Source organism: Giraffa tippelskirchi, chromosome 5, assembly GCF_054371585.1.
Source record: "Giraffa tippelskirchi isolate mGirTip1 chromosome 5, T2T-mGirTip1v1.2.pri, whole genome shotgun sequence".
NCBI classification, from domain to species: Eukaryota; Metazoa; Chordata; class Mammalia; order Artiodactyla; family Giraffidae; genus Giraffa; species Giraffa tippelskirchi.
The window spans coordinates 163,982,087-164,006,489 of record NC_137279.1 but is presented as its reverse complement, the minus strand read 5'-3'; the positions used below and the strand labels follow the sequence as shown (position 1 = coordinate 164,006,489).

The 24,403-nt window shown below is 43.2% G+C and overlaps 1 protein-coding gene across 2 annotated transcripts in view; it reads right to left on the bottom strand.

The window, feature by feature from the left end:
* C8B (complement C8 beta chain) overlaps positions 1-24,346 on the bottom strand; it is a 186,219-nt gene extending 161,873 nt beyond the window's left edge. For both annotated transcript variants that reach the window (XR_014052798.1, XM_081486762.1), the window contains exons 1-5: positions 24,288-24,346; positions 19,755-19,890; positions 18,510-18,652; positions 8,507-8,750; positions 4,872-5,062 (exon numbers count right to left, since the gene is read on the bottom strand). Coding sequence is in view for 1 of the 2 variants with exons in the window: in XM_081486762.1 (XP_081342888.1) it covers positions 4,872-4,963 (92 nt within the window). In the remaining variant the exon portion in view is untranslated. The remainder of the gene's footprint in view (positions 1-4,871; positions 5,063-8,506; positions 8,751-18,509; positions 18,653-19,754; positions 19,891-24,287) is intronic.
* Positions 24,347-24,403: the final 57 nt, after the last annotated feature.

Here is a 24,403-nt window from a genome sequence, read left to right as displayed (position 1 = left end):
TGGGCCAGCATTCCCTCTACCAGTCCCCTCCGTCTCCAGGCAAGGCCTCTCTCATCTCCTTGTCCAAGACTCAGTCCTTAGGCAGAGCATCACATAATCTCCACTAGCATATCACTCCAGACAAGGTCATTAACAATACATCCTCACTTGGCAAAAGTCCTAAAAAGAGGATAATATTAACTACAGTGAAATCCATCTCCATGACCACCCCAGAGACCAGCAAAAATCAATTGCCTCGTAAAGTTGAATCTTTAATGAAAGGTCAAAGACTACTGGAAACCACAGGTGGGTTCTTTAAAATGGTTACTTGAGGCTGGAGGCTGCACAGCAGTGGCGGGGGTGGGGCGGGGCTTCAGAATGTGCTCTTATCTACTAATTTACTCAGGTTTGACAAAACAATATTGTCTGTGATTTGGCTTCCCCTTAAGTATGTATTTGACAGCGCTGCAGGGTATCCTCTTCCTGTTTCCACTAAGAAACGGCTACATTGTGTTTTTAGCAACTATCCACCCAATTCAGGCCACAGTGGAGACTGAGTAGATGAGTTATGTGCACATATGCTATTAAGAGTCACAATTACTTTCCTGAGATTTGAAAGCCTGTTAATGGGCAAGATGATCACTTACAGAAGGAACTTGGTAAAAAGTAGTTACAACCACCAGATCTCTCATTTTTGCACCCAATTTTCATTACAGAGGTGGCAGTATAATAGGTAATCAGCTGAATAAATAAGTGTTTGTAAATTACACTGGATAAGAAGTGTGTGGTTTATTAGTACTACAAAATGCAAATCTGAAAGCAAGTGAGTGCATGCTAAGTCGCTTCAGTTGTGTCCCACTCTTTGCTACCCTATGGACTGTAGCCGGCCAGGCCCCTCTGCCCATGGGATTCTCCAGGCAAGAATACTGGAGTGGGTTGCCATGCCCTTCTCCAGGGGATCTTCCCAACCCAGGGATCAAACCTGCATCTCTTAAGTCTCTTGCATTGGCAGGTGGGTTCTTTACCACTGGCACCACTTGGAAGCCCTCTGCAAGCAAGGCTAGCATTCAATTTCATCTTTTAATTCCTGGGATTGCATGGACCCAACAGAACACATGGGCAGTCAGGACCTCTGTGTATGGCTATTGTAACACGTGCCTTCACACTATGAATTTACAGAGATGAATCAGATGGATGTTCTGACCAACTAACTTGACTCTGTCATTCAAAATTCTCTCTATATTTCTAATGTTGAAAAATTAAACATGCCAGAGAACTACAGAAAACAAATAGTAACTACTCAGGTACTCACAACCCAGGAATGGCAATTGTTAACATTTTGGCATACTTCCTTTAAGTCTTTTTTTTTTTTTTTTAATAAAAAATAACCTTATAAATTTGACATTTGTGGTTGACACCAGCCCCAGATCCATTTTCTTCTCGTCTTCTTCAGAGGATACTACAGTCATCAGTTTGGTGTATATCCTTCCAGTCTTTCAAATGTTTACATATACACATATAGACACAAGATATAGCATCACTTTTGTGAGCTGCACTCATACTAGGCATAGTATTCTATAACTTGCTTGTCAATCAGCATTGTGTTTCTGGGGACTGCCCTGGTGGCCCAGTGGCTAAGACTCTGTGCTCCCAATGCTGGGGGCCTGGGTTCAATCCCCAATTAGGGAACTAGATCCCATATATCATCCCAGGACAAAAAGATGCTACATGCCACAGTGAAGACTGAAGATCCCATGTGCCACAACTAAGACCCAGTGCAGCCAAGCAAAGAAATTTTTAAAATAAATATTAAAAAACCACTGTATTTCTGGCCCATATATATTGATTCATAAAGATATCTTGTTCCTTCCTTTTATCTAAATGTTCCACCATTAGACATACATGGCATTTTCTTTTTGAAGGACATTTATAGTTTTTCGTTGTTTTGAAACTGCAAACAATGCAACAGCAAACACCCTTCTACAAGGTGTTGGGATGTATCTCCCACATAAAGTCTGACAAGAATGAACCTGCCTTTCCTCGAGGTGTGTGGAATGCTGAGGACATATTTCACTCAGTCCTTGCCTCCTACTGTTTCTAACAGGAGTCACTGATCAAAATAAAGATGGATCCATCATGCACGGCAGGATTAGGTCAGCAGTAAATTGCGAGCCATCAGCTTATATAGATGGGGTATGTCAATACATTTTGGCTTTCTGTAGAAATGCCCTGACACAACAACTTTCTTGTCACACACAATTTGTTAGGCAGCTGCATCTCCTTTGCAAACAAAATCCTTCCTCTTTGCTGGAAGGGGCAGCTTCTGGGTGGCAGATTTTCAATTTCTCTTCTCTGTGTCATTTGCTGTTGTAGACATGGAATTTAAAGCCACATCTCAAGGCAACACATGTGTTGTCCAGAGATAGAGAAATGGCCTTGGAGTCCAGCAAGTCAGATCCACAATGCAAGTGGAGAAGGGATAATGTATTAACAAGAGGCAGAAAAATACAGGGGCTCTGGAACCAGAAAAAAAATGGATTTGAATCCATATTTTGTTACATATTAAGTGAGGAATCCTGAAACAGTTACATTCTCTCTCCAAACCTCAGTTCCTTCTCTGTAAACTGTAAATGATAGCACGTACCTCAAATAGCTGTGAGGATTAGACCTAATATATCTAAATGCCTTACACAGAGCAGCAATAAATAAACATAGGTCTGTCTGTCTTATGAAGATGGAATGAGTATTTCCTCTGACTTGATTACAAGAGTAACTAAAATTGGTAGCCTTTCTTAGCTAATATGAAGGTCTCAGCATTTTCTGTTGCAGAACTGAAGGCTATTCTTCCATTTCATTTAAGGGATTCAAACACATGCCATGTTCAAGACTTCTCATGGGAATCACAGGTTGAGGCCAATGCACTAAATCTGGATTCAATTAAGGGTTTGAGACTCATGAGATGTGAATGAATCTCTTCTCCTTTCTAAGGACCCACTTGCTCCTCTCCACAGTGTGAGTGGGGACAGCAGCCATCTCATGACATCACTGGAGGGTTCAGCAAGGTTCCCCAGCCTGCCAGCTACATTCATCTTACACCTTCACTTCCCACATCTGAGTCAACTTCCTAATATGGAAGTCTGACTGTGTCAATCCTTCCATGGCTCCCTACTACTGAGGATAAAGTTCAAGGTCCTTAGCCAGAGTACTGGTGCCCTCTCCGAGCTCTTTTCAGGATCTGACTCCTGCCGACTCTGACTCGGTCCTGTCTTTGGCAACTCCTCACCTTAGCCTGCTCCCTGGGTAGCTCAAATGATAAAGAGTCTACCTACAATACGGGAGACCTGAGTTCAACCCCTGGGTTGGGAAGATCCCCTGGAGAAAGGCATGGCAACCCACTCCAGTATCCTGGCCTGGAGAATCCCATGGACAGAGGAGCCTGGCGGGCTACAGTCCATGAAGTCACAGTCGGACACAACTGAGTGACTAATGCTACTACTACACCTTAGCCTGGACATGCAGCTGCAGGAACAAGGCAGGCTCTCTCATCTCCACACAATTGTCTAGGCTGCTGCTTCTTCCTGGAATGCTCTTCACCCTCTCCCATTTGGCAAACACCTACTCCTATAGAAATATTCAGCTCAACCGTCCTCTCTTCTAGAAGCCTCTCCACGCTCTATCTTTGGTAAAGCCAATCACCTCTTTTCCTGTTCTCCACTTGCTCCTGTACTATCTCTCACAACAGTATGCATAGTATGTGCTCCCACGTTGGTTTTCTCCACAAGAACATGACCCCTTTGTGTCCTATTCATCTCAGCATCCTCAGAGCCTGTGAGAGGTCCCACACAGGGGTCCACATGTGGGTAGGGTTGCTATGACCCCTTTAAACCCTCCATTCCAGACACACTTCCTTGGATCCTGATAGACACATAGTACACACAAGGAAGGCCTTGGCTGCTTCATTCTTCTCAGGACCAAGTTGAGGCTCTTGGTATCATAATAGCTAATAGTCATTGAGTGCCCAATGGGCAGTGAAAACTCATCACCCTGGTCTCGGGTGGTGCCCAGTAGGGGCTGAGTGCTCAGCAGAGCTGACACCAGGGGACATCCAATGGGTACCAGGTGCTCCTCCCACAAGAGGCTGTGCGTGCACAGCTTTTATGGGATGAGTAAAGGAATGACGTTAACCGTCCTTTCCTCCCATGGGACGGCTCACAAGGAGCCTGGGACACAAGACAGCTTCAACCTCTCACTGTAAGGGCAGCGGCTTCTCCTGAACCAGGAGGATCCCCCAGTTGACACATCACTGGGGCTTCTTTCACTGGATCCCACCTTGAACTTTCTCTCAGATTAAGTTTGAGCTTTCAACTCAGGTAGTTTCTTCAGCCTGTTTTGCACCCAATTAAAAATAACCCTAAAAGATGAAATAAATCAGTTAGCACTTAATTGCTGTGAATATCTGGAGTATGTATGTGTGTGTGTGGTGGGGGTGGTTTGAGAGCAAAAATTTAGCCTGATGAACAGGTAGAGTAGGTCACTCTCGTATTAAAATCATTGCTATAAGTTGGCTTTTCTTCCTCCATACATAACAGATCTTTTGCTTAAAGAAGTATGGTGAGGCTTTGTTCAGAATACAGAGCAAGGATCCTATTCTTCTTAGCATGATAAAATACCTTTAAACACGTCAGTTTCCTACGAGAACTTTTGTTGAAGTCGGTGGCTGGGTTCCACAATAATTTGAAGAGTTGTTGATATGGTGTTATCAGATGCATGTAAATTGCTTCAGGAGATGTTCCTTATTCAATAGGCATGTGACAAGGAGAGGGTCAGCATGATATGTCTTTATATTCCCCATCATATTATTGATTAGGAAGTCATTTGGAACTATCACCTACCTGGAGCCAGGCACACTGAGAGATCCCAGGGCAGCACAGAGAAGAAACAGCTCTGCTGGTGCCCTCCAAGCCCACGTCCTGGAGGTCTTCATTTTCCCTCTGCAACAGGAAATCTGACTGTAGCTCCCAGTTCCATGAAGAGTCTACCCAGAGAGTTCTGCCGTCAGCTTCTGTTTCCGGAGAGTAAACAGCTGGGCAAAGTAAACAGAAAGCCACCAGTGACCAGAAACACCTAGACTTTGCACAGACAGAAGACTTATCTGGGACTCCAAACACCAATGAGAATGGTGGAAAGCTCTGCCACAGCTTAGATTTTATTCATATGTAACCAATTCTGGGGTAAGCTGCTGAGAGGACAGGCAGTTAGTGGGGCAACAAGGACTCTATGCTCTAGGTCCAGACTGCCTGGGTTCAAATCCTTTCTCTGTAACTTACCAGCTTTGGGACCTTGGGCAAGTCACTTCATTTCAGTTTCCTCACTTGGAAAGTGGGGAGGGTCAAATAAGTACATACAAGTCAAGGGCTTAGAACAGGCCCAGACTGAGCACTCAGACATGTGAGTTGTTATTATGAAGTAGAATGCGGGGGGTGGAGTCAGGCTTTGAATTCTGGTTTGCCCCTTTCTAGCTAAATGATTTTAAGAGGCTACAGAGCTTTAGAGCTTGTCTAGGTTCAAATTCTTGCTGTATCTTTTACCAGCTGTGGGACCCTGGGCAAATGATGAACCTCTCTGGGCCCAGATTTCTTCCTCTACAAAACAGGGATCATAAGAGTGCCCACCTCAGAGGACTGTCATGAAAATTAGATAAATCTAAATATTTAAAGCACGTTGCACAGTGCCTGGCACATACTGTGTAACCTGTGAGTGGGCTGATACTTTTTTTCAGTCTCTCATCCCGTTTCCTCACGGGCTCTGCCTAGCCATCCCTAAGAGTTGGGAGGGGCAGATGAGACACTGAATATGAAAACGTTTCACAAACAGGAATTATAAAAAGAGCTGTGATAGACTAATTAACCAAATACACATTGTTATTACATAAATAATGTAGGACTTTATTATATTTAGGGATAAAGAGATGGTTGCCCTAACCTTGTTGCAAAGTGATGCATAGTAGAGTACTAGTAACAGATTAAACATTTGTCTCCAGCATTTACTGATAACCCTGAGAGCCACAGTGATAGCAGCACATGAAAAAGTTCAATAAACACCTTTTACTTATCACCTGCACCCTTCAGCTATCACCTCTGCCATGTTAAAGGTATGAGGACTCGATGGTTCAGCACAGCAAAAGCAGGTGCCACTCATGCAGGGTAATTCAGACTTGTTTTATTTGAGCCTGGAAAAGTGCTTCCCCTTTGTCTTTTCATTATTCTGAATGGCACTCTGTATCCTGTCATTTCTATGTAGCTTCACCATTAAACAGGATGAAAACAAAATGTGATTCTCAGGGTCTCCTGTTTTCACTTTCGGCCATTCCATGAGGCATGCAGGATCTTAGTTCCCCAACCAGGGACCAAACCCCTCCCCACTGCATTGGAAGAATGGAGTCTTATCCACTGGACCCCTAGGAATCTGCTCTATGGGTCTCCTAAAATGGCATAATCCAAGCAAATGTTCACTTTGATACCTCTAGAAATGATTCCTAGAAACGACTGCCTGTGGCCAGATGTGAGATGTGTGTCTTTACATTTTCCATTCCATTGCAGACAAATTGTTAGCCCTGACTCTCAACCTGGAGGTGGTACCCACCCTGCCTTTGGCAAGGAGCACAGAAGTGTGGTGTGAAAGAGGCATAGTGCAAAATCAAAGGTCATATACAAATGGCCCAGGCTCTCAAATGTACCCCTACCACTGAGGTCTCAGAATCAACAAGTTAAAGTCCAAACTTCATTGACCAGGCATTTACAAAACCAATCTTCAGACCATAGAGAGCTGAAGGAACGAGGCTGACAACCATCCTTTCTCTGTTGATCAGGCGGGTCTAGGTGAGGGTCCTAAGAGGGGATAGGAAGCAGGCAGCTTGAGGGTGGTCTGGTAGAAAGAACACAGACTGGATTTGACTTCCTTGAACAAGCTACCTAATTTCCCTGAGACTATTTTTTTCCATCTGGAAAATGGGGATCATGATTCATTAATACTTAGCTCATAAGGTTGTTTTGAGGCCTAACTATATAAAACATTAAACCCGTGACTTATTTCCTGACACAGGTTGGAAGCACCGGCCTGCTCCCTGTCCTGCCCTGTCTGCTGAAACAGCTAGGCTGGGGTTTGGGGGTGCAAATAAGGAAGAGGGGCAAGGCGATGGATGGAAAGCCACAGAGGGCAAAGGCCCTTCACATTAATTGTGCCCAGAACACAGAACGCAAGCTCTGCTCTCAGACCATCCCATGTGCATTCCACTTGTCATTATCCCAAGCTCAAGGCACCATCTCATCGCCGTCCCAAAGGATGCAGTGACCTGAACTTTGACACAATTGACTGTGGTAGTTAATCATTTGTAAACAAGCAGAAAATTGCATTTCAGGAAAGATCCATGTCCTTTCTCATGTCTGCCTGCCTTTAAGAGGAGCCACATCTTTACACAATGGGGTTCTTATTCAACCTCCTAAACTTGAAGGACTCATGGATAAAGCCACACATTTTAGAGAGAACAGTTACATGAATGAATCAGGTGCTCACTCACCTCTAGATTTCTTATACATGCTGTTCCTTCTGCTCAGAATATGTGCCTTGTAGCTAAATAGGAGTCATTCCTTATGTTTCATATTAACATCACTTTCTCAAGAAAGTCTTCCCAGTGGACTTTTCTGGGCTTGATTCCAGGCACCAATGGGTCTCCTGGAATTCCAACCTCATAGCGCCCCCTGGTGGCTTTAGGTGCTACTCAGCCTCAGGCTGTGGTGATAATGCAAGTATTTTTCATGGATAGTTAGCAATTTAACAGTTTTCCCCATATATCATCTTGTTTGCTCTTGACAAAAAAACGAAGTATCATCTTACATGCCTCTGAGATAAGGTTCCTCAATTGGTTCTATAGTTGCTAAGAGATAAATCTATGACTAGATTCAAGTTGGTTTTTTTTTTTTCTTCCTGATTCCTAACCTCTTCTTTTTATAATTCCTAGGCTTTACAAACGTCCTCTTAGCAATTTCCAGGACTGATGAATGTCTAGTACAATTATCACACCTCCCTCTCCATTCTCTGGCCATAGCTCTCTTCTTTGGCTGGGAAAGAGGTTTTTAAAACAATCATGGGGCTTCAGGCATTTAAATTATATGTAGTAATTCATAGCTCCAAGCCTGTGGATCTACTGACAGTGCTGTTTTTCCCCACTTTGATAATTAATTTTCTAGCCTCCAGTTCTACAATCAATGCTACATGTTTTAGGTTTTTGTTACAGCAACATTCCACTCCTGGTACCTATTTTTTTGTAGTAGTTAGCTTTTGCTATATAACAAATACTGGCTAGCTTAAAAGAATGGCCATTTATAAGCTCAAAATTCTTTGGGTCATCAAGTCAGTCTGAGATAAGTTGGGTGGTTCTGCTAGTCTTGCCTGGGTTCACTCATGCAACCTCCTCAGCCAGTTAAGAGGGTTGGCAGGGGGCTGGTCGCTACAGAATGGCCTTACTTACCAACCTGAGGATCCATCCTTTCGGTCTATACATTTTGGTTATTGGCCAATGTGATGGGATAACTGAGCAGCACGTCTCCAAAAAAGACTAATTAACCAAGGCTTTTTCACAGTGATCTTCATGGTTCCAAAGAGCAGCAGGAAAGCATAGGCTCCAATGAACAAGCTTTTAAAGCCTCTGACTGCAGTATGTGTCTTAAGACACGGCCAAATCCACATTCAAGAGATGGAGACGTAGATGATACCTGTTGATAGGAGGAAAAGCAGAGTCACTTTGCAAAGGGGTAGGCATCAGGGCTTGTTGGAGGGAATTTGGGGACATTTTGCAATCCACCTCAAACATGCTACTTTCATGCTGAAGCAGTTAAGAGCCATCATGCCTCGTCCATTTCTCTCTTCTGTGCTGGTGACTTCAAAGCATGTGCTAAGGTAACAGTGTCTTATGGTGGAGGGAGCCTACAGCCCTGGCACTGGTTGAGGAGAGTCCCTGTTCCTATGAGTGAGATTTAAACTTTAATTGTGCTATTGCATTGAGATTTTGTGGTCTATATGTTACTACAGCAACAGCTACCCTACCCTGGCTAATACACTCTTCTGTTACATACAAAATTCAGTGCGTATGTGTGCTTTTCTATAGGAAAAAGTCTACAGCCTTCCTCAGATTCCAGAAGGATATGAGATTCAAAAGAAGTAAAAATAAAATGAAACAAGAAGCAAGAATTCCCTCAAGAGCTAGAACTTCTTCAGCTCACAGAATTATCTGTGGTCTCTTTGAAGGCAGTGCAAAGTAGTCTGAAGTGTTTGGGACATCAGACAGACCTAGACTGGCATTTCATTTCTCTCATTTATTAGTTTATATCCTGAACAAATCCCTTAAGCCCTCCGAGCACCGGTTTCCCTAGTTTCCAGTGTAGGCTTGTTGAAATAATGTTTCAATAATCATTTACTGAGAGCTACTAGATGCCAAGCACAATCCTAGGTGCCTAGATATAAAAATGAATATGTAGTAGACCTTCCTGTAAGAGCCAGAACCACGGTGAGAGGGACAGACACAGTCATATATCAGGGCAGTATCGTGTGATGAGCGTAGTGATGGAGACATGCACAGTATGGTTTAGATTTAGCCGAGTGTGTGTGTGCACATGTGTGCACCTGCATGTGTGTGCATGTGGTCACTGGGAAATGTTTCTCAGAAGTGATGCTTGAGTTGGCCCCTAAGGGGTCAGGAGGAGTTAACAAACCAAGCACCATAGGGAGGGTGTGTGGCAGTTCAGGGAGAGGCCAGAAAAATCAAGATGCAAAGGTGAGAAATTATACAGCATGTGCGGGGAAACTAAGACCTTCAGTGTTGCTGGAGTCTGGAGTTCAGCTTGAGTAGTGGAAAGGAATGAAACTAGAGAGGCAGGCGGGAGTCAGATCCTGTGGGGCTCGATGGGCAGGGCTAATGATATGGATTTTATCCGCAGTTCAAAGGGGAGCTCTTGATGGGTTTCGGTTGGGAAGGAAGGGGTAGCTTTCTTTGTCAGAGAGATTGCTAGGCTGCAGTGTAGAGAATGGATTAGAGGGAGGCAAATTGGAGCAGAGACCAGTTAGCAGGCTGTTATAGCAGTCCACTGAGAGATGATGAGGGCCTGAATTAGGGCAGTGGTGGTGCCAAAGGAAAAGAGGGCATAAACATAGTATCCGTCTCCTGTCGTTGAGAAAAGCAAATAACATACTCTTTGTGAATGGCTTTGTAAACAATGCAGCTGTGCACAAAGGCGGGATTATTATGCCCAAGATTATGGTTCTCTGTTAAGAAGGGTATATTAAGTACCCAGGGCTGAGCTTAGCAGCTGTTTCAAGCAGCCCCCCTCCACACAGCTCATGCTTTCTTCTTGGTCACCTGGTCCTGTGGATTGACCTGCCCGGGCTTATCTATCTTAAGTTGAGTTCCTTGTCTTCCAGGCTCACCTTCCAGAATTCTGGAGGAAAAGCTTTATGTCCCTCCTGTTGTTTCAGAGTGCTCATCAGTGTTTGGGAGTCCCTCATCGCCAAGGTTTCCACTGTAGGTTTTTCGGTGAGTCCTGGGGAACCTGATTTAAAACAGCCCTTGGCATCCTGCTGTGACAACTGCATCACCAGTGGTGATGACTCATGTTGGTACTCATCCATGGCAGGGGTGTTATCACCAGGGTGGTGCAAAATGGGGCCAGATAGAAGTATGAATGGGCTGAGAGGGCAGCAGGCTCTTTGGAGGACTAACTGGCAAAACAATAACCCGCAGGAGAAAAGGAAATGTCTCTATTCTGAAATAGAAACATGAGAAGGGAAAAAAAAAATAGCCAGTAAAATGAATGAAGAGTCCAATCTTTTCATGAAAAGAGAACAGCTGTTCATGGATCCCAGTCCCTTCCTCTGAGTCAGTACACTACATTCCTGGCACCCCCACAATCCCACCTGGGCTGATGACTAAAGTCATGTGGAATACAGGGAGAAGTGTGAGTGTCACTTTACCCTCCCTTGTGCCATTCTACCATCAACTACAAACTGGCACTTGCCATCTACCTCTGCAAAGATTAAATCAGGTGTTGCTGTAGCTGCTGACCTTCAGCACCCCTGAAGGGCGTTCAGGACGGAGAGCAGCAATGAGGCACTCTGTGCTCTGGAAAAACTGGCAGAACAGACCTTCAGAGAGTTAGATATTTTCAGGAGCTGATTTTATGAGCCCAGTTCTTGTATTCCCTCATATTTAGAAAAGCACTTCATTCCTTCATGGTCACATCTGCTCCTCTGTACTAGCAGAAAACCTTCTGCAAAAAAAATGTGCTTGATTGTATGTGCTTCCCCTTTACCAAAATCACATTTATACTGAGCCTCCCCACTACCTCTTTGGAGCAGTTTCTCAAGAGCTACCTAGGATGCTGTCTCCCAGGATATAGTTCTCATTTTGCCCCAAATAAAACTTAACTCACAACTTTAACACTGTGCTTTTTTTTGTTGTTGTTAACACTACTCTCCCTCTTTTCCTTCAACCACCTGCCAAATGTGGATACCTGTGGTGAAGTCAGTATTGGAGAGGGTGGAAACTTTGGCAGGATTGATTCTTATATGACTGTGTGGAGCAGAAACTCTCTCCACTCCCTGTTGAATGGTCTATGCCTGAGCAAGAAGGTAACTTCTATTGTGTTGAGCTGCTAAGAGTATATACAATGAAATACTACTCAGCCATAAAAACAACAAAAGAGGATCAGCACTGATGGGGTGGTCAGCACTGTAAAGACCAGATAGATGGGAAAAGTCAGTGGTGGGCTCCAAGGGGAGGGCTGGCCAGAATGCTGAGGAGAGGCAGCTGTGCAGGTTCTGCCTCCATCATCTGGGATGTACTTATCAAATGCAATTGGAAAGATCGGGGCGAGCCTCCTAGGTACAAATAGATTTAATGCTAGTGATTTAGGGCTGGAAAGGGCATACCACTTGGTTCCTAGTTATTGACAAGAGCACTGATCAGAGAGACTCTACAGTATATGTGAGAAGAAGGGGTAAAGCAGAAACATTAGCAGACAGATGGGTCATGACAGTGATGAAAACTATGCTTTTAATGCAGTCCTCAAACTGGGGAAAACTTCAAGGAATATCACGAAGCAGCAGTGTGTCCGGGATCCACATGTGGGCAAAGTGGATGAGTCATAGGTTACCTAATGGTTCTCAGAATCTATACACAATTGCATGTTTCATATTGGAGCACAGTACATCATATTTTCTATGAAACATTATTCTGGTTCCCAGTGTCTAAGGATATTTCACTGACCCCATAAAGTCCACTGACATTACTGGCATAGGCAATGAAACGTCTGGAGTTCAACACAGAGTAACGTGCTTTTGTAAATCTTTTTAGATTAAAGTACAGGCAATTATTTAAAAATAAAATATTGAGTACTCATTTTCTAATTTCAGATTATTTCCAGGAATGCTGGAAATGTTGTGAGGAGGGGAAATAGGATTCCACCTGGCAATATGCCAGGAAACTAATTACCTAGGGGACTTGAAATGACTCAATGGATTATGTAGTTGCATTGATTTTGTGGATTAACGGTGGCAAATGGTGAAATTTAAGCCACCTTGTTCATCTGTTCATTCACTCACTAGTGGATCAAGTTCAAACTTCTTAGCCCGGCAAGTGAATATTTCTCAGTCTATGCTTTAGTTTCTCTGAACTTCATATCAGTGTATTTATTCATTCAAATATCTAGATATTTTCAATGTCTACTGTGCAGGGAGCCTTGGGTTAAAGTGGGGGATGCAGCAGTAAATAAAACCCATGTCCCTTGCCCACACAGAGCTCCCAGGTTCCTAGAGGAAATAAACTTGAGTAATTGTACATATCTATAATGATGACCTGAGTAACTATAAGTAAAATCATATACTTGCCTGATATTACTAGGGTGACGGCTTGGGGAGGGGAAAGAACTCTGGGAAAATTTACCTACACTTGGAAAAGTGGTTAAGTGATCAGATTTTGAATTACTGATGCAATTAATGATGTTACATTCCGCCACACAGAGTTTCGGTTATCCAGTGTTGCTGTAAAGAATCATCTCAAAGAACCTCCTATACCATTGGTACAGCCCCTATGGAGAACAGTATGGAGGTCGTCAAAAAAACTAAAAACAGAGTTGCTGTAAAATCCTGCAATCCCACTCCTGGGCATATATCTGGAGAAAAGTATAATTTAAAAAGATACATGCATCCCAGTGTTCACTGCAGCACTATTTACAACAGCCAGGACCTAAAAACAACCTAAATGTCCACTGACAGATGACTGGACAAAGAAGATGTGGTACATATATACAATCCATGAAAAAGAATAAAATAATCCCATTTGCGGCGACATGGGTGGACCTAGAGATAATCATACTAAGTGAAATAAGTTAGAGAAAAACAAATACCATATGATATCAGTTATATGTGGAATCTAAAACATGACACAAATGAACTTATCTACAAAACAGAAACAGACTCATAGACATATAGAGAAGACTTTTGGTTGCCAAGGGGGAGGAAAGGATTAGGAATTTGGAAATAGCAGATGTAAACTATTATATAGGATGGACAAAGTCCTACTATATAGCACAGGGAGCTATCTATATTCAATATCTTGTGAAAAACTCTAATGGGAAAGAATATGAAAGAAAGAATATGAAAAAGAATGTACACATACACAAACACACACACGTGTATATATATATATATATAAACATATATAAATGTGTATGCTGCTAAGTCGCTTCAGTCGTGTCCGACTCTGTACGACCCCATAGACGGCAGCCCACCAGGCTCCCCCGTCCCTGGGATTCTCCAGGCAAGAACACTGGAGTGGGTTGCCATTTCCTTCTCCAATGCATGAAAGTGAAAAGTGAAAGTGAAGTCGCTCAGTTGTGTCCGACTCTTAGCGACCCCATGGACTGTAGCCTACCAGGCTCCTCCATCCATGGGATCCAGGCAAGAGTACTGGAGTGGGGTGCCATTGCCTTCTCCAAATGTGTATATATATATGTATAACCGAATTACTTTGCTATTTCCAGTAGTCATGTATAGATGTGAGAGTTGGACTGTGAAGAAAGCTGAGCGCCGAAGAATTGATGCTTTTGAACTGTGGTGTTGGAGAAGACTCTTGAGAGTCCCTTGGACTGCAAGAAGATCCAACCAGTCCATCCTAAAGGAGATCAGTCCTGGGTGTTCATTGGAAGGTCTGATGTTGAAGCTGAAACTCCAATACTTTGGCCACCTCATGCGAAGAGTTGACTCATTGGAAAAGACCCTAATGCTGGGAAGGATTGGGGGCAGGAGGAGAAGGGGACGACAGAGGATGAGATGGCTGGATGTCATCACCGACTCGATGGACATGGGTTTGGGTGGACTCCGGGAGTTGGTGATGGACAGGGAGGCCTGGTGTGCTGCGATTCATGGGGTCGCAAAGAGACGGACACGACTGAGTGACTGAACTGAACTGAATAGTAGAAATTAACACAACATTGTAAATCAACTATATTTCAATAAAATACATTTTAAAAAAGGATCATCCCAAAACTTAGAGACTTAAAACATCAATTATTTTACTATTACTCACAATTCTGGAGGTCAAAAATTTGAACAGGCCCCAGCAGGAGTGGTCATCTCTGTTCAATATGATGTCTACTGGTTCTGGAACATTCCAGATGGCTTCTCTACTCATATGCCTGTTGACTTGGCTGGGCAGCTTTCTGGGGCCTCTGTCCTCAGGGCCTCTTCTTTAGGTGACCCTCCACTTGGGGCTTCCTACATGCCAGTTCAGAGCTCCAAGAAGCTGCCAGACCAAAGCGCTAGTCTGGAACTGGTGCTATTTTGCTTCTATCTCATTCTATTGGTTATAGTGAGTCACAGCACCAGCCCTTGTGGAAGGAAGGGACATGCAGGTGTGAATACAGGGAGGTGTGGGTTACTGGGAACCACCTTTGGAGACCAGCTACCTCATTCAAGGAGTGGCACTGTTTAATATCATTGTTGTTTTTAAATGTGTCTTAATCAGGAGAGCCTCTTTCTCCTCCAAAGAATCTGCAAATACCTTTCTTTAACCATTGCTTCTATAAACTATGGCTGCTTCTGGAGACTGCGGCTCACAGAGGGAGGTGGGGGTTTTTGATTAGAGAGCTGGGTATGCCACTGTCCCACCACCATTGGAAAACATCATCTCCAGACTCACAGGTAAAGCAGCAATTGTCTGATCAGGACTCAAGATTCACACCGACTTTGAGAACTGGCAGGTATTTAATGACTCCTGACACATGGAAATGACACAATGCAGAGACAGAGCATCAGAGAGAAGAGTGGGGACACTCAGAAGAGAATCAACAGACCTGACAAGCAAAACAAAGCAGGAGGCATAGTCCAACCTGGACTGAGGCTACACCCTTAGCTGAGGAAGACATGAACATCAGGACCCCAGTCTAGCATCTCCTTAGCATGTTCTACATTATTTCAGCTTTATTGGGTTATAACAGACATATGACACTAGGCCTGCCTTGCATACACATTAGGAGAACTGGCTTTGCAGTCAGAATGTCTGGTTGTAAATCAAGCCTGCCTCTCGCTGGATGAGTGGACTTGTGTCAAGTTATTGACTTTTTTGTTTAGGTTGGTGAGGGTGTTTAGCACAGTGCCACGTATAGCAGGATTTCAAAAAATCTTAACAATTAATATTATTGCCATTGTCCTGATAGTTAATTTCATAAATTCCAATGTATATGTCCCTCTGGCAGGATACATGATTTGGATGGGCTCCTGTATCTGTCTACTGATGAGAGAATTTTAGCACCCAGCGTGGACAAGACTAGAATGACAGCCCTCTTGGCAGAGGGAACGTTAATGTCTATCTAGGTGCAGCCAGTACCCACCTTGCAGCTTGTGCTGGGGAGGAAGGCTGTGGCTTTGGCTGCTACACAGTGTTGATGAACAGCAGGGTCAATGTCAAGGCTGAATTATCTGGGCATTTAAATCATACTGACTCACCACCTGAGCTATTTCAAGTCCTAAAAGATGATGCTGCCCTCAATATGCCAGCAAATTTAGAAAACTCATCAGTGGCCACAGGACTGGAAAAGGTCAGTTTTCTTTCCAATCCCGAAGAAATACAATGCCAAAGAATGTTCAAACTACCACACAATTGCACTCATTTCACATGTTAGCAAAAATAATGCTAAAAATCTTTCAAGTTAGGTTTCAACTGTATATGAACTGAGAACTTCCAAATGTACAAGCTGGATTTAGAAAAGATAGGGGAACCAGAGATTAAATTGCCAACATCGGTTGGATCATAGAAAAAACTAGAGAATTCTGGAAAAACATTTACTTCGCAACCCACTCCAGTGCTCCTGCCTGGAAAATCCCATGGGTGGAGGAGCTTGGTAGGCTGCAGTCCATAGGGTCACTGGGAGTTGGGCACGACTGACCGACTTGACTTTCTCTCTTCACTTTCATGCATTGGAGAAGGAAATGGCAAGCCACTCCAGTGTTCTTGCCTGGAGAATCCCAGGGACGGCGGAGCCTGGTGGGCTGCTGTCTATGGGGTCACATAGAGTCAGACACGACTGAAGTGACTTAGTGGCAGCAGCAGCATTGACTATACTAAAGCCTTTGACTGTGTGGATCACAACAAACTGTGGGAAATTCTTCAAGAGATGGGAATACCAGACACCTTACCTTCTTCCTGCGAAACCTCTATTCAGGTCAAGAAGCAACAGTTAGAACTGGACATGGAACAATGGATTGGTTTCAAATTGGGAAAGGAGTACATCAAGGCTGTATATTGCTACCCTGCTTATTTAACTTATATGTAGAGTACATCATGAGAAATGCCTGGCTGGAAGAAGCACAAGCTGGAATCAAGATTGCCAGGAGAAGTTTCAATGACCTCAGATATACAGATGATACCACCTTTATGGCAGAAAGCTAAGAGGGATTAAAGAGCCTCTTGATAAAGGTGAAAGAGGAGAAAGAAAAAGCTGACTTAAAACTCAACATTCAAAAAACAAAGATCATGGCTTTCGGTCCCATCTCTTCATGGCAAATAGATGGGAAAACAACAGAAACAATGACAGACTTTATTTTCTTGGGCTCCAAAATCACTGTGGACAGTGACTGCAGCCATTAAAAGACTCTGGCTCCTTGGAAGAAGTTCAGTTTAGTTGCTCAGTCATGTCCAACTCTTTGCCACCCCATGGAATGCAGCACCCCAGGCTTCCCTGTCCATCATCAACTCCTGAAGCTTGCTCAAACTCATGTCTATCAAGTTGGTGCTGCCATCCAACCATCTCATCTTGAAAATCTATCACAAACCTAGACACTGTATTAAAAAGCAGAGACATTACTTTCCCTAAAAAGGTCTGTATAGTCAAAGCTATGGTTTTTCCTGTAGTCGTGTATGGTTGTGCGAGTTGGACGATATAAAAGGCTGAGTGCCGAAGAAGTGATGCTTTCAAACTGTGGTGCTGGAGAAGATTCTTGAGAGTCCCTTGGACTGCAAGGAGATCAAACCAGTCAATCCTAAAGGACGTCAGTCCCAAATATTTACTGGAAGGACTGATGCTGAAGCTCCAATAAATACTTTGGCCACCTGATGCAAATAACTGATTCATTGGAAAAGACCTTGATGCCTGGAGAGGTGGAAGGCAGGAGGAGAAGGGGACAACAGAGGATTAATATCTGGATGGCATCACTGACTCCATGGACGGGAGTTTGACCAAACTCCGAGAGATCGTGAATGACAGGGAAGCCTGGTGTGCTGCAGTCCATGGGGTCGCAAAGCGTCAGACACAACTGAGTGGTTGAACGAAGATGACACCAGCCCAAGAAAGGTTTTTTCAAAAAAAACTGCTTTATGTACAAAAGATTATTTTAGAAGTCTTACATGAATTTCAATACGATTTTGATTTTTATGAAAAATATTACTTTGTTAGTTTCTATTTGTCCTGAATGTACTAGTCGAATGACTCTGGACCCATGTTTGAATAACTGCATTTGCCAAAGTGTGTCACTGCTCTTTCTCAGAGGCTCTCTTGATCCTGGAAACTGACACCGCAGTCTTCGTGCATGAGCCAGACAAGAAGGAATCCCCTGTCTCCTGAGAGGGCAGTGTGGGCCATGGGTATGCACAGACGCTGTAGACCTGCTGCAGGGTGCAAATGTGAGTGTCTCAGTCCATTCGGGTCACTATCACAAAACACCAGATTGGGTAGCTAATAAACAACAGAAACTTATTTCTCACAGTTCTGGAGGTTGGGAGTCCCAGATCATGGTGCCAGCAGATTTGGTGTCTGCTGAGACTCCCTTCTTGGTTCAGAGCCGTTTTCCAACTTGATGTATCCTTACCTAAGTAGAAGGGATGAGGGAGCTCTATCATACTATCTTAAGGCACCCTAGGGCCAGGCTTTAATCTTAATTTTAGCCAAATCTCAGACTTTTGACCAAAGGTGGACCACAACACTCACCAGAACTCCATCTTCCCCTGACATCTCCAGGCATCCCTTCCTAGGCAGGCAGGAAGAAGAAAGCCTCCAAGGAGAACGCCCTGCTTTGAGTTTTCAGCCTTGGCCCCAACCACACAGGTGTCCAGCAACAGAGTTGGCATCCTCTAAATACGGAATATGAACCACAGTGCTAATGACCATCATAGCATAAGAATAATCACAGCAGGTTTTATAAAAAATGGGTTTTCAAACTGACCACAGATAAGTGTAATCACATGCTCCCCATGGGGCTGCTTAGGCTATCATTTTTCCCAGGCAGCTCTGACCCAATTACAGAAACATAAATTTGACAGAACTTTCTAAGAAGGAAAAGTGCCCCTCTTCTCAGCTCCCCCACTGCTCCATGTCTCTGAAAGTGAGCCTCGGCTTTTCAGGAGGACGCTAGAATGAGGGAAGGCAGCAGCCCAGCCTCGGCCAAGGCTGCCTTGCCAGGTCTCTTGTCAATACCTGTTGACATTTCCTTGAGTAATCGTTCTGGGTGCCTCGGGTATATTTCTTCATAACGTCGGATGGATTACAGAGGGCTTTATTGATTTTGTGGTTTCATGTGTGAAAGATCTAATCTTAATCCTCCATTGTTCATTTTCCTTAACCTTTTAATAACATGATAGGGAGGCAACCCATCAGAATGAAAATTGTTTCTGAGACACGTTGTCGTAAATATACGCCATAGACTACTTTATGGGAACAACCAGATTTTTGGAAATAATAATACTGATAAAATTTGTATGGTGTATTGCAGTTTACAAAGCACTTTCCCCTATCAACTCATTTAATCCTGATGGCAATCCTGATAGGTAGCAGTTAATTTTATTTATTTTGATTTATTTATTCTATGAGTCTTTCCACAACATGAATTTTTATTATTCGCTGTGTCACAGATGAGGAACTTGCATTGCCCAAGGTCACACAGCTCTTAAAAATAAAGTTTGGAGTCAGGGTGATCTGCAATCAAATCCTGAGGCTGCCAAAGCTGTCACCGTGTAACCTTGGATGAGGGCTTTAAACTCTCTATGATTTCTTTACCAACAAAATGGGAATGTTGAAGCCTTTCTGGGATTTTGTAAGGGTTAAAGATGATGTGGACACACCACCTGCATAGTACCTAGAACCAAAGTAAAGTCCAATAAATGTTCTCTATTATAATTTAAATAACATTATTACTTAATAAAGGTAGGGTCTGAGTCAAAGACTCTTATGTCAAACCTTAGTTCTCCTTTGCTGGTGAGAAATTGGAATCTGGTTTCTCTCACTCTCCTTCCCTCCTTCTCATCTCTTAACTCTTAAATCCCCAGGGCAGGACAATAAACCAAAGGCTCTTCAGATGGATCCCTGGAAGTCCCTGGAAAAGAAAGAGCTAGCTGATACGCATCAACACACTTGAGTCTTTTTCTCTGGAGCAGGATTCACTGGCGAATCCTGAAGTTGCCACATGGGATAGTCCTGGACGCTGGAGGCATCCTGCCCATACTTGTGTCCTTTGTCAAGGAAGGATGAAGGGGCAGGCAGAGGTTCTCAGTGTAGCTTGGAGAAGTTATGAGGATCACAGACTTCAGTTAAGAAAGGAGGGATGGGGGCTTTATTCCCAGCCTTGGCATTCACTAGCTCTGAGGTCTTGAGAAAGTAACCTTCTGTACTCTGACCCCAACTTTCTCATTTTTAAAATGAAAGTGTTTACCTGTCATTTTTTTCCCCAGCCTAAATTCTGCTAGAAACCAAAAAAATAATTTAAATTCCACCCCTGTCTCATTTCCAACCTCAGAAAATAGAGAAGGGAAGAAGTAGGCAGGAGAAGGATGTATAAAAGAAAGGAAAAATGTTCATGTTAGGAAACTTCATCTTGAATGACTTCTAATTTTCCCCTGGAACTCACTTGCTATGGCTTCAGTGCTCCAGAACTGAAATCCATTTTCATACTTCCTATTTCATAGCTTTCTGTATTAACTCTTGGATATTACACAACAGGTAGGTAAGACAGAAAAAATGTATCTCTAATATGGAATGGCATTTTCTCTCCTCTTTTCCCTCATTGCTTTCCCTCTCCTACTTTCTTTGTCTTTCCTTCTTTTCTACAAGAAAATGCATGATATTCTGGGTCAAATCCTGGATCTCCTTTGATAAATTCTAAATGTTGTGACTTCTGCTGCTTGGTTCCTGTCATTTCCTCTGTCTGGATGGGCTTTCCTCTTGGATCCCATCCTCCATCCCGAGAACTCATGTCCATCATTTCAAGATCCACCTTAAATGTCACCTCCTTTGCAAAGTCTTCCTTGGATATCCCAAGGAAAGGAACCATTTCCTCTTTTGGTTCCATAGCATTATCTCTAGGATTCTGTTTGTATCCTAGTCACAACCTTGACTCAGAGCCCTTCACTCTATCCTCTGGCTTTGACAGGTGTCTCTACCCACATTCTGCCCCCTGCTCACCTGTTTGGAGACTGGCTCTTCTTCCTTGTGCTTTATCCTCAGGCTCTCTTTCACGATCTTGAGGCTCTTCTCAATCTGGCTCTTGCTTTCTTGATATAGATTCCCTTCTCTAGTTCCTAGCCCCACAAAATGCCACTGCCACCCTCCTCACTATTCCTCAGGTGAGTCCCAGGATCCACAGTGAAATTAACTTGAATCTGGCCCCATTAAAGAGATGCTTCCCTTGGCCAACTTTCTTTCCTTGTGTCTCTTCCATGTTGGTTTTCTTTCAGTGAAGAACAAACCTGCTAAAGCACATCTTCCTGGAGGTGATAGTTTCCAGTGCTGCCCGTGGTTTGCAAATTATAGAATCACTCGCAAAAATTCAATCCTCACTCCACCTAAAACATCATCAGCACAAAGCATGGATGGCTTTGAAAAAAATTTTTTTTTTTTAATTAAGCTCATGTGGAGTTTGATAAATCCTTCCCCTCATGATCTGTAAACCAGACATTTCCACTGAGAGAATATGGCATTATTAGTGGCAAACCACATGCATTAATGTAACAGATATTAACTAAGCGCCTTCCATCATTGGTTCAGGTAAATATACAAAGAGCTAGAGAAAGGTATCATAGTCAACCGTGATCAGCAGTTTCCTGAAATCTAGGTGTATCCCAAGCAGAAGTGGGAAGGCAGTTCCTCACTCATTGTCCCCAGGAAGCATAGAGCAGTCAAGGAAAGAGGGGTCTGTCCCCATCTAATTCTGGCCACACCATTTATCTAAAGAGCATGTTTCCTGACTTGAATTTCAGTTCCTTTTTTTTTTTTCTAAAATGCAAGTTAAAACACTCACCTCGTGGACTGTTGTGAGAAGAAAACCAAAAATGTAGATATGTTTCATCTCAAATACCATCCTCTATCAAAAAAAAAAAAAAAAAAAAGGCCCTAGGGAGGAGGTGGGGAAAGAAGGGCCTGGTGAAAAGCAGGGGAACTTGAAAGTGGAATTAAGTAGTGAGCTGCTAAGGGACAGAGTCCTGGACTAGCTGTTTGGGGGTAAGGAGGCAGAAGGGACTGGGGGGGGGGGTCACAGATCAGCCACATATAAGGGAAGTGGACCACTGGGTTTGGGCCAGTTCAGCAACGAGGCAGAGGGAGACCCTAGGAGCCTGAGGATGGACTTAAAGCAGCAGTCCAGTCTGATGAGACAGGAAGTGATTCTACCTCCCAGGGAGAATCAGGGGCTTGGCTCAAGAAAGAGTCAGACCTGTGGCCACTCTGGGGGGGCTCCTCTCTCCCACTCTGATGGGGACAGCAAAGTCAACTCCAAACCCCACTTGCTGGTGCTGCTGATCAACTCCCTCCATGGTCAGAACTGGCTCAGTGCTGAGCAGGGAGGGGCTGCCATCAAAGCTTCTGGGGGATCTAGGGAGGAGAGGTAACAACTGCTTAGGGTATAACTTTATGATAGAATTCCAGAAACCTGCTACAAGTCATTTTAATTTTTCCTTGTCTCTTGGAAAGCCTGGGTGGAAATATTAAACTCACCCAGACTTAAGTCTACAGGAATTAATAACAAGGAGCCATGGAAGTTCTTAGAAGAGAGTCAATAGGCAGAAAAATGCTTAGGAATATTTTGCAGACGTTGTTTCAGAGGAAAGACAAGGTGACTACCTTACGAGGCTTGTCCTGCAGTGGTAGTGGGATGTAGAAGAGGGTACAGATGGACATGCGTGATCAAGGTGGAACTATAAGAATTCTTATGTAAAGGCTAGGGAAAGAGGTGTGGATGGTGGTGAGTCAGGTAGCACATCTTCGCTGGCCTCTTCAGGGTACTCTGTCTCTGTAGGAGAAAGGCTGGATGTTTCACCTACCACACTGCCCCTTGCAATGGAGAAGCTCAGAAAGTGAGAAAGGGTGAGGCTGAGAGTCTAACCATGTGGAGTGGCCCAGGTAGAGCCTTGAAAGTGGGAAGATGAGGGTCACAGTAACTCACACCATAGTTGAGTGTCAAGCCACTTCTCTGCTGGGTCTCAACTTCCCATTGGAAGTGTGGGAGTTGGTGCTCACTCCTTCTTCCCAGAGAGGATCATGATGGAGTGTATGGTGCACGAGCAGCCACACGGGCCTGCGAGACCAGATCTACCTCCATTCTTCACCCACTGCAGACCTCACTGTGCTCGTATTTAACAGACACGAACCTAGGGTTTAGGTGTGTCAAGCACTTTATAAATACCAGCTCAGTTATGCCTCATTATTAATACAATGATAATCTCATCTTCATTTTACGATGAGGATATGGTAGCTCAGGGAAGTTAATTCAGCCAACATCACAGAGTTATTGTGTGACAGAGCTGGGCAGCTGGAATTTGAATTGTACAATGAAGATTTGTATACCTTATGTAAGAATATTATTCCTCAGTATTTAATACACACACATTCATCTGTATTGATTTATGCATACATGAGACATAATATTCCAAACTCATGGTTCCATGAAGAAAAACACGTTCTATGCATAGCATACTACTTATATATTAAAAAACCAAACTCCTATAAGGTAAAACTATGTATTTCTGTGGTAAACATTTGTGAGTGGAAATACTTAGAAAATCTAGAAGAGACAATTGAAAACTGGTTTTCTGTGAGAAGGGTGGTCAAGAGTTCATTTTTTATCTAATATTAAATTATTGTTAATATTAAGAATATATTTATGATTTCTATGTAATTAAAACATATAGAATTTAAATTTAACATTAAGTACAAATGAAAGTAATTAGCCTCCAATTAAAATAAATAAATTTTTTTAAAAAAAATTTAAAAAGCTAAAAAAGAATTAATGGCAAAATAAGTTGGCAGAGAGAGCAGTTAGGAGCAAACTTATGAGAGCTTTATGTCTTATACTTTAACTATATTTTTATTTTAAAAAATATATATTAAAAATAAATATTTATATAAAATTTTTATTTTATTAATAATCTTTATTAAAACAGATAAAACATGCATGCTGAATAAAATAACACTACTATAACTTGTGAATGATAAACAAGGGGTTTCATAGATGGACTGGATTATTGTCTTCTGATTATGGCATAATGTTTTGAGGTGAGGGCAGGTGGGGGGATGTGGTGCTGTGACAGCAGTGAGGAGAGAGGCAGACTGCAGGGGCTTGGAAATAGGAATCTCTGCGCCCTCTCCTTACTCCAACTTACTGACCGCCATGATCTCTAATACATCTTTGGTTCTGGAGTGGAATTTTATGTTTGCTGTGTTAGCAGAGTCGCTGTCTATGCAAGTTATATAACCAGTCAGCCCTCCCCAAACCATTCTCACCTCTTTTGAAGAATGCATGCAGGGCAGGATACTTGGTCTTTCTTATGGTCCCCTTGAACCTGTTTAGAGGATGATAGTGAGTCACTTAAACCTTGGCTAAAGATCAGCTTACTTTG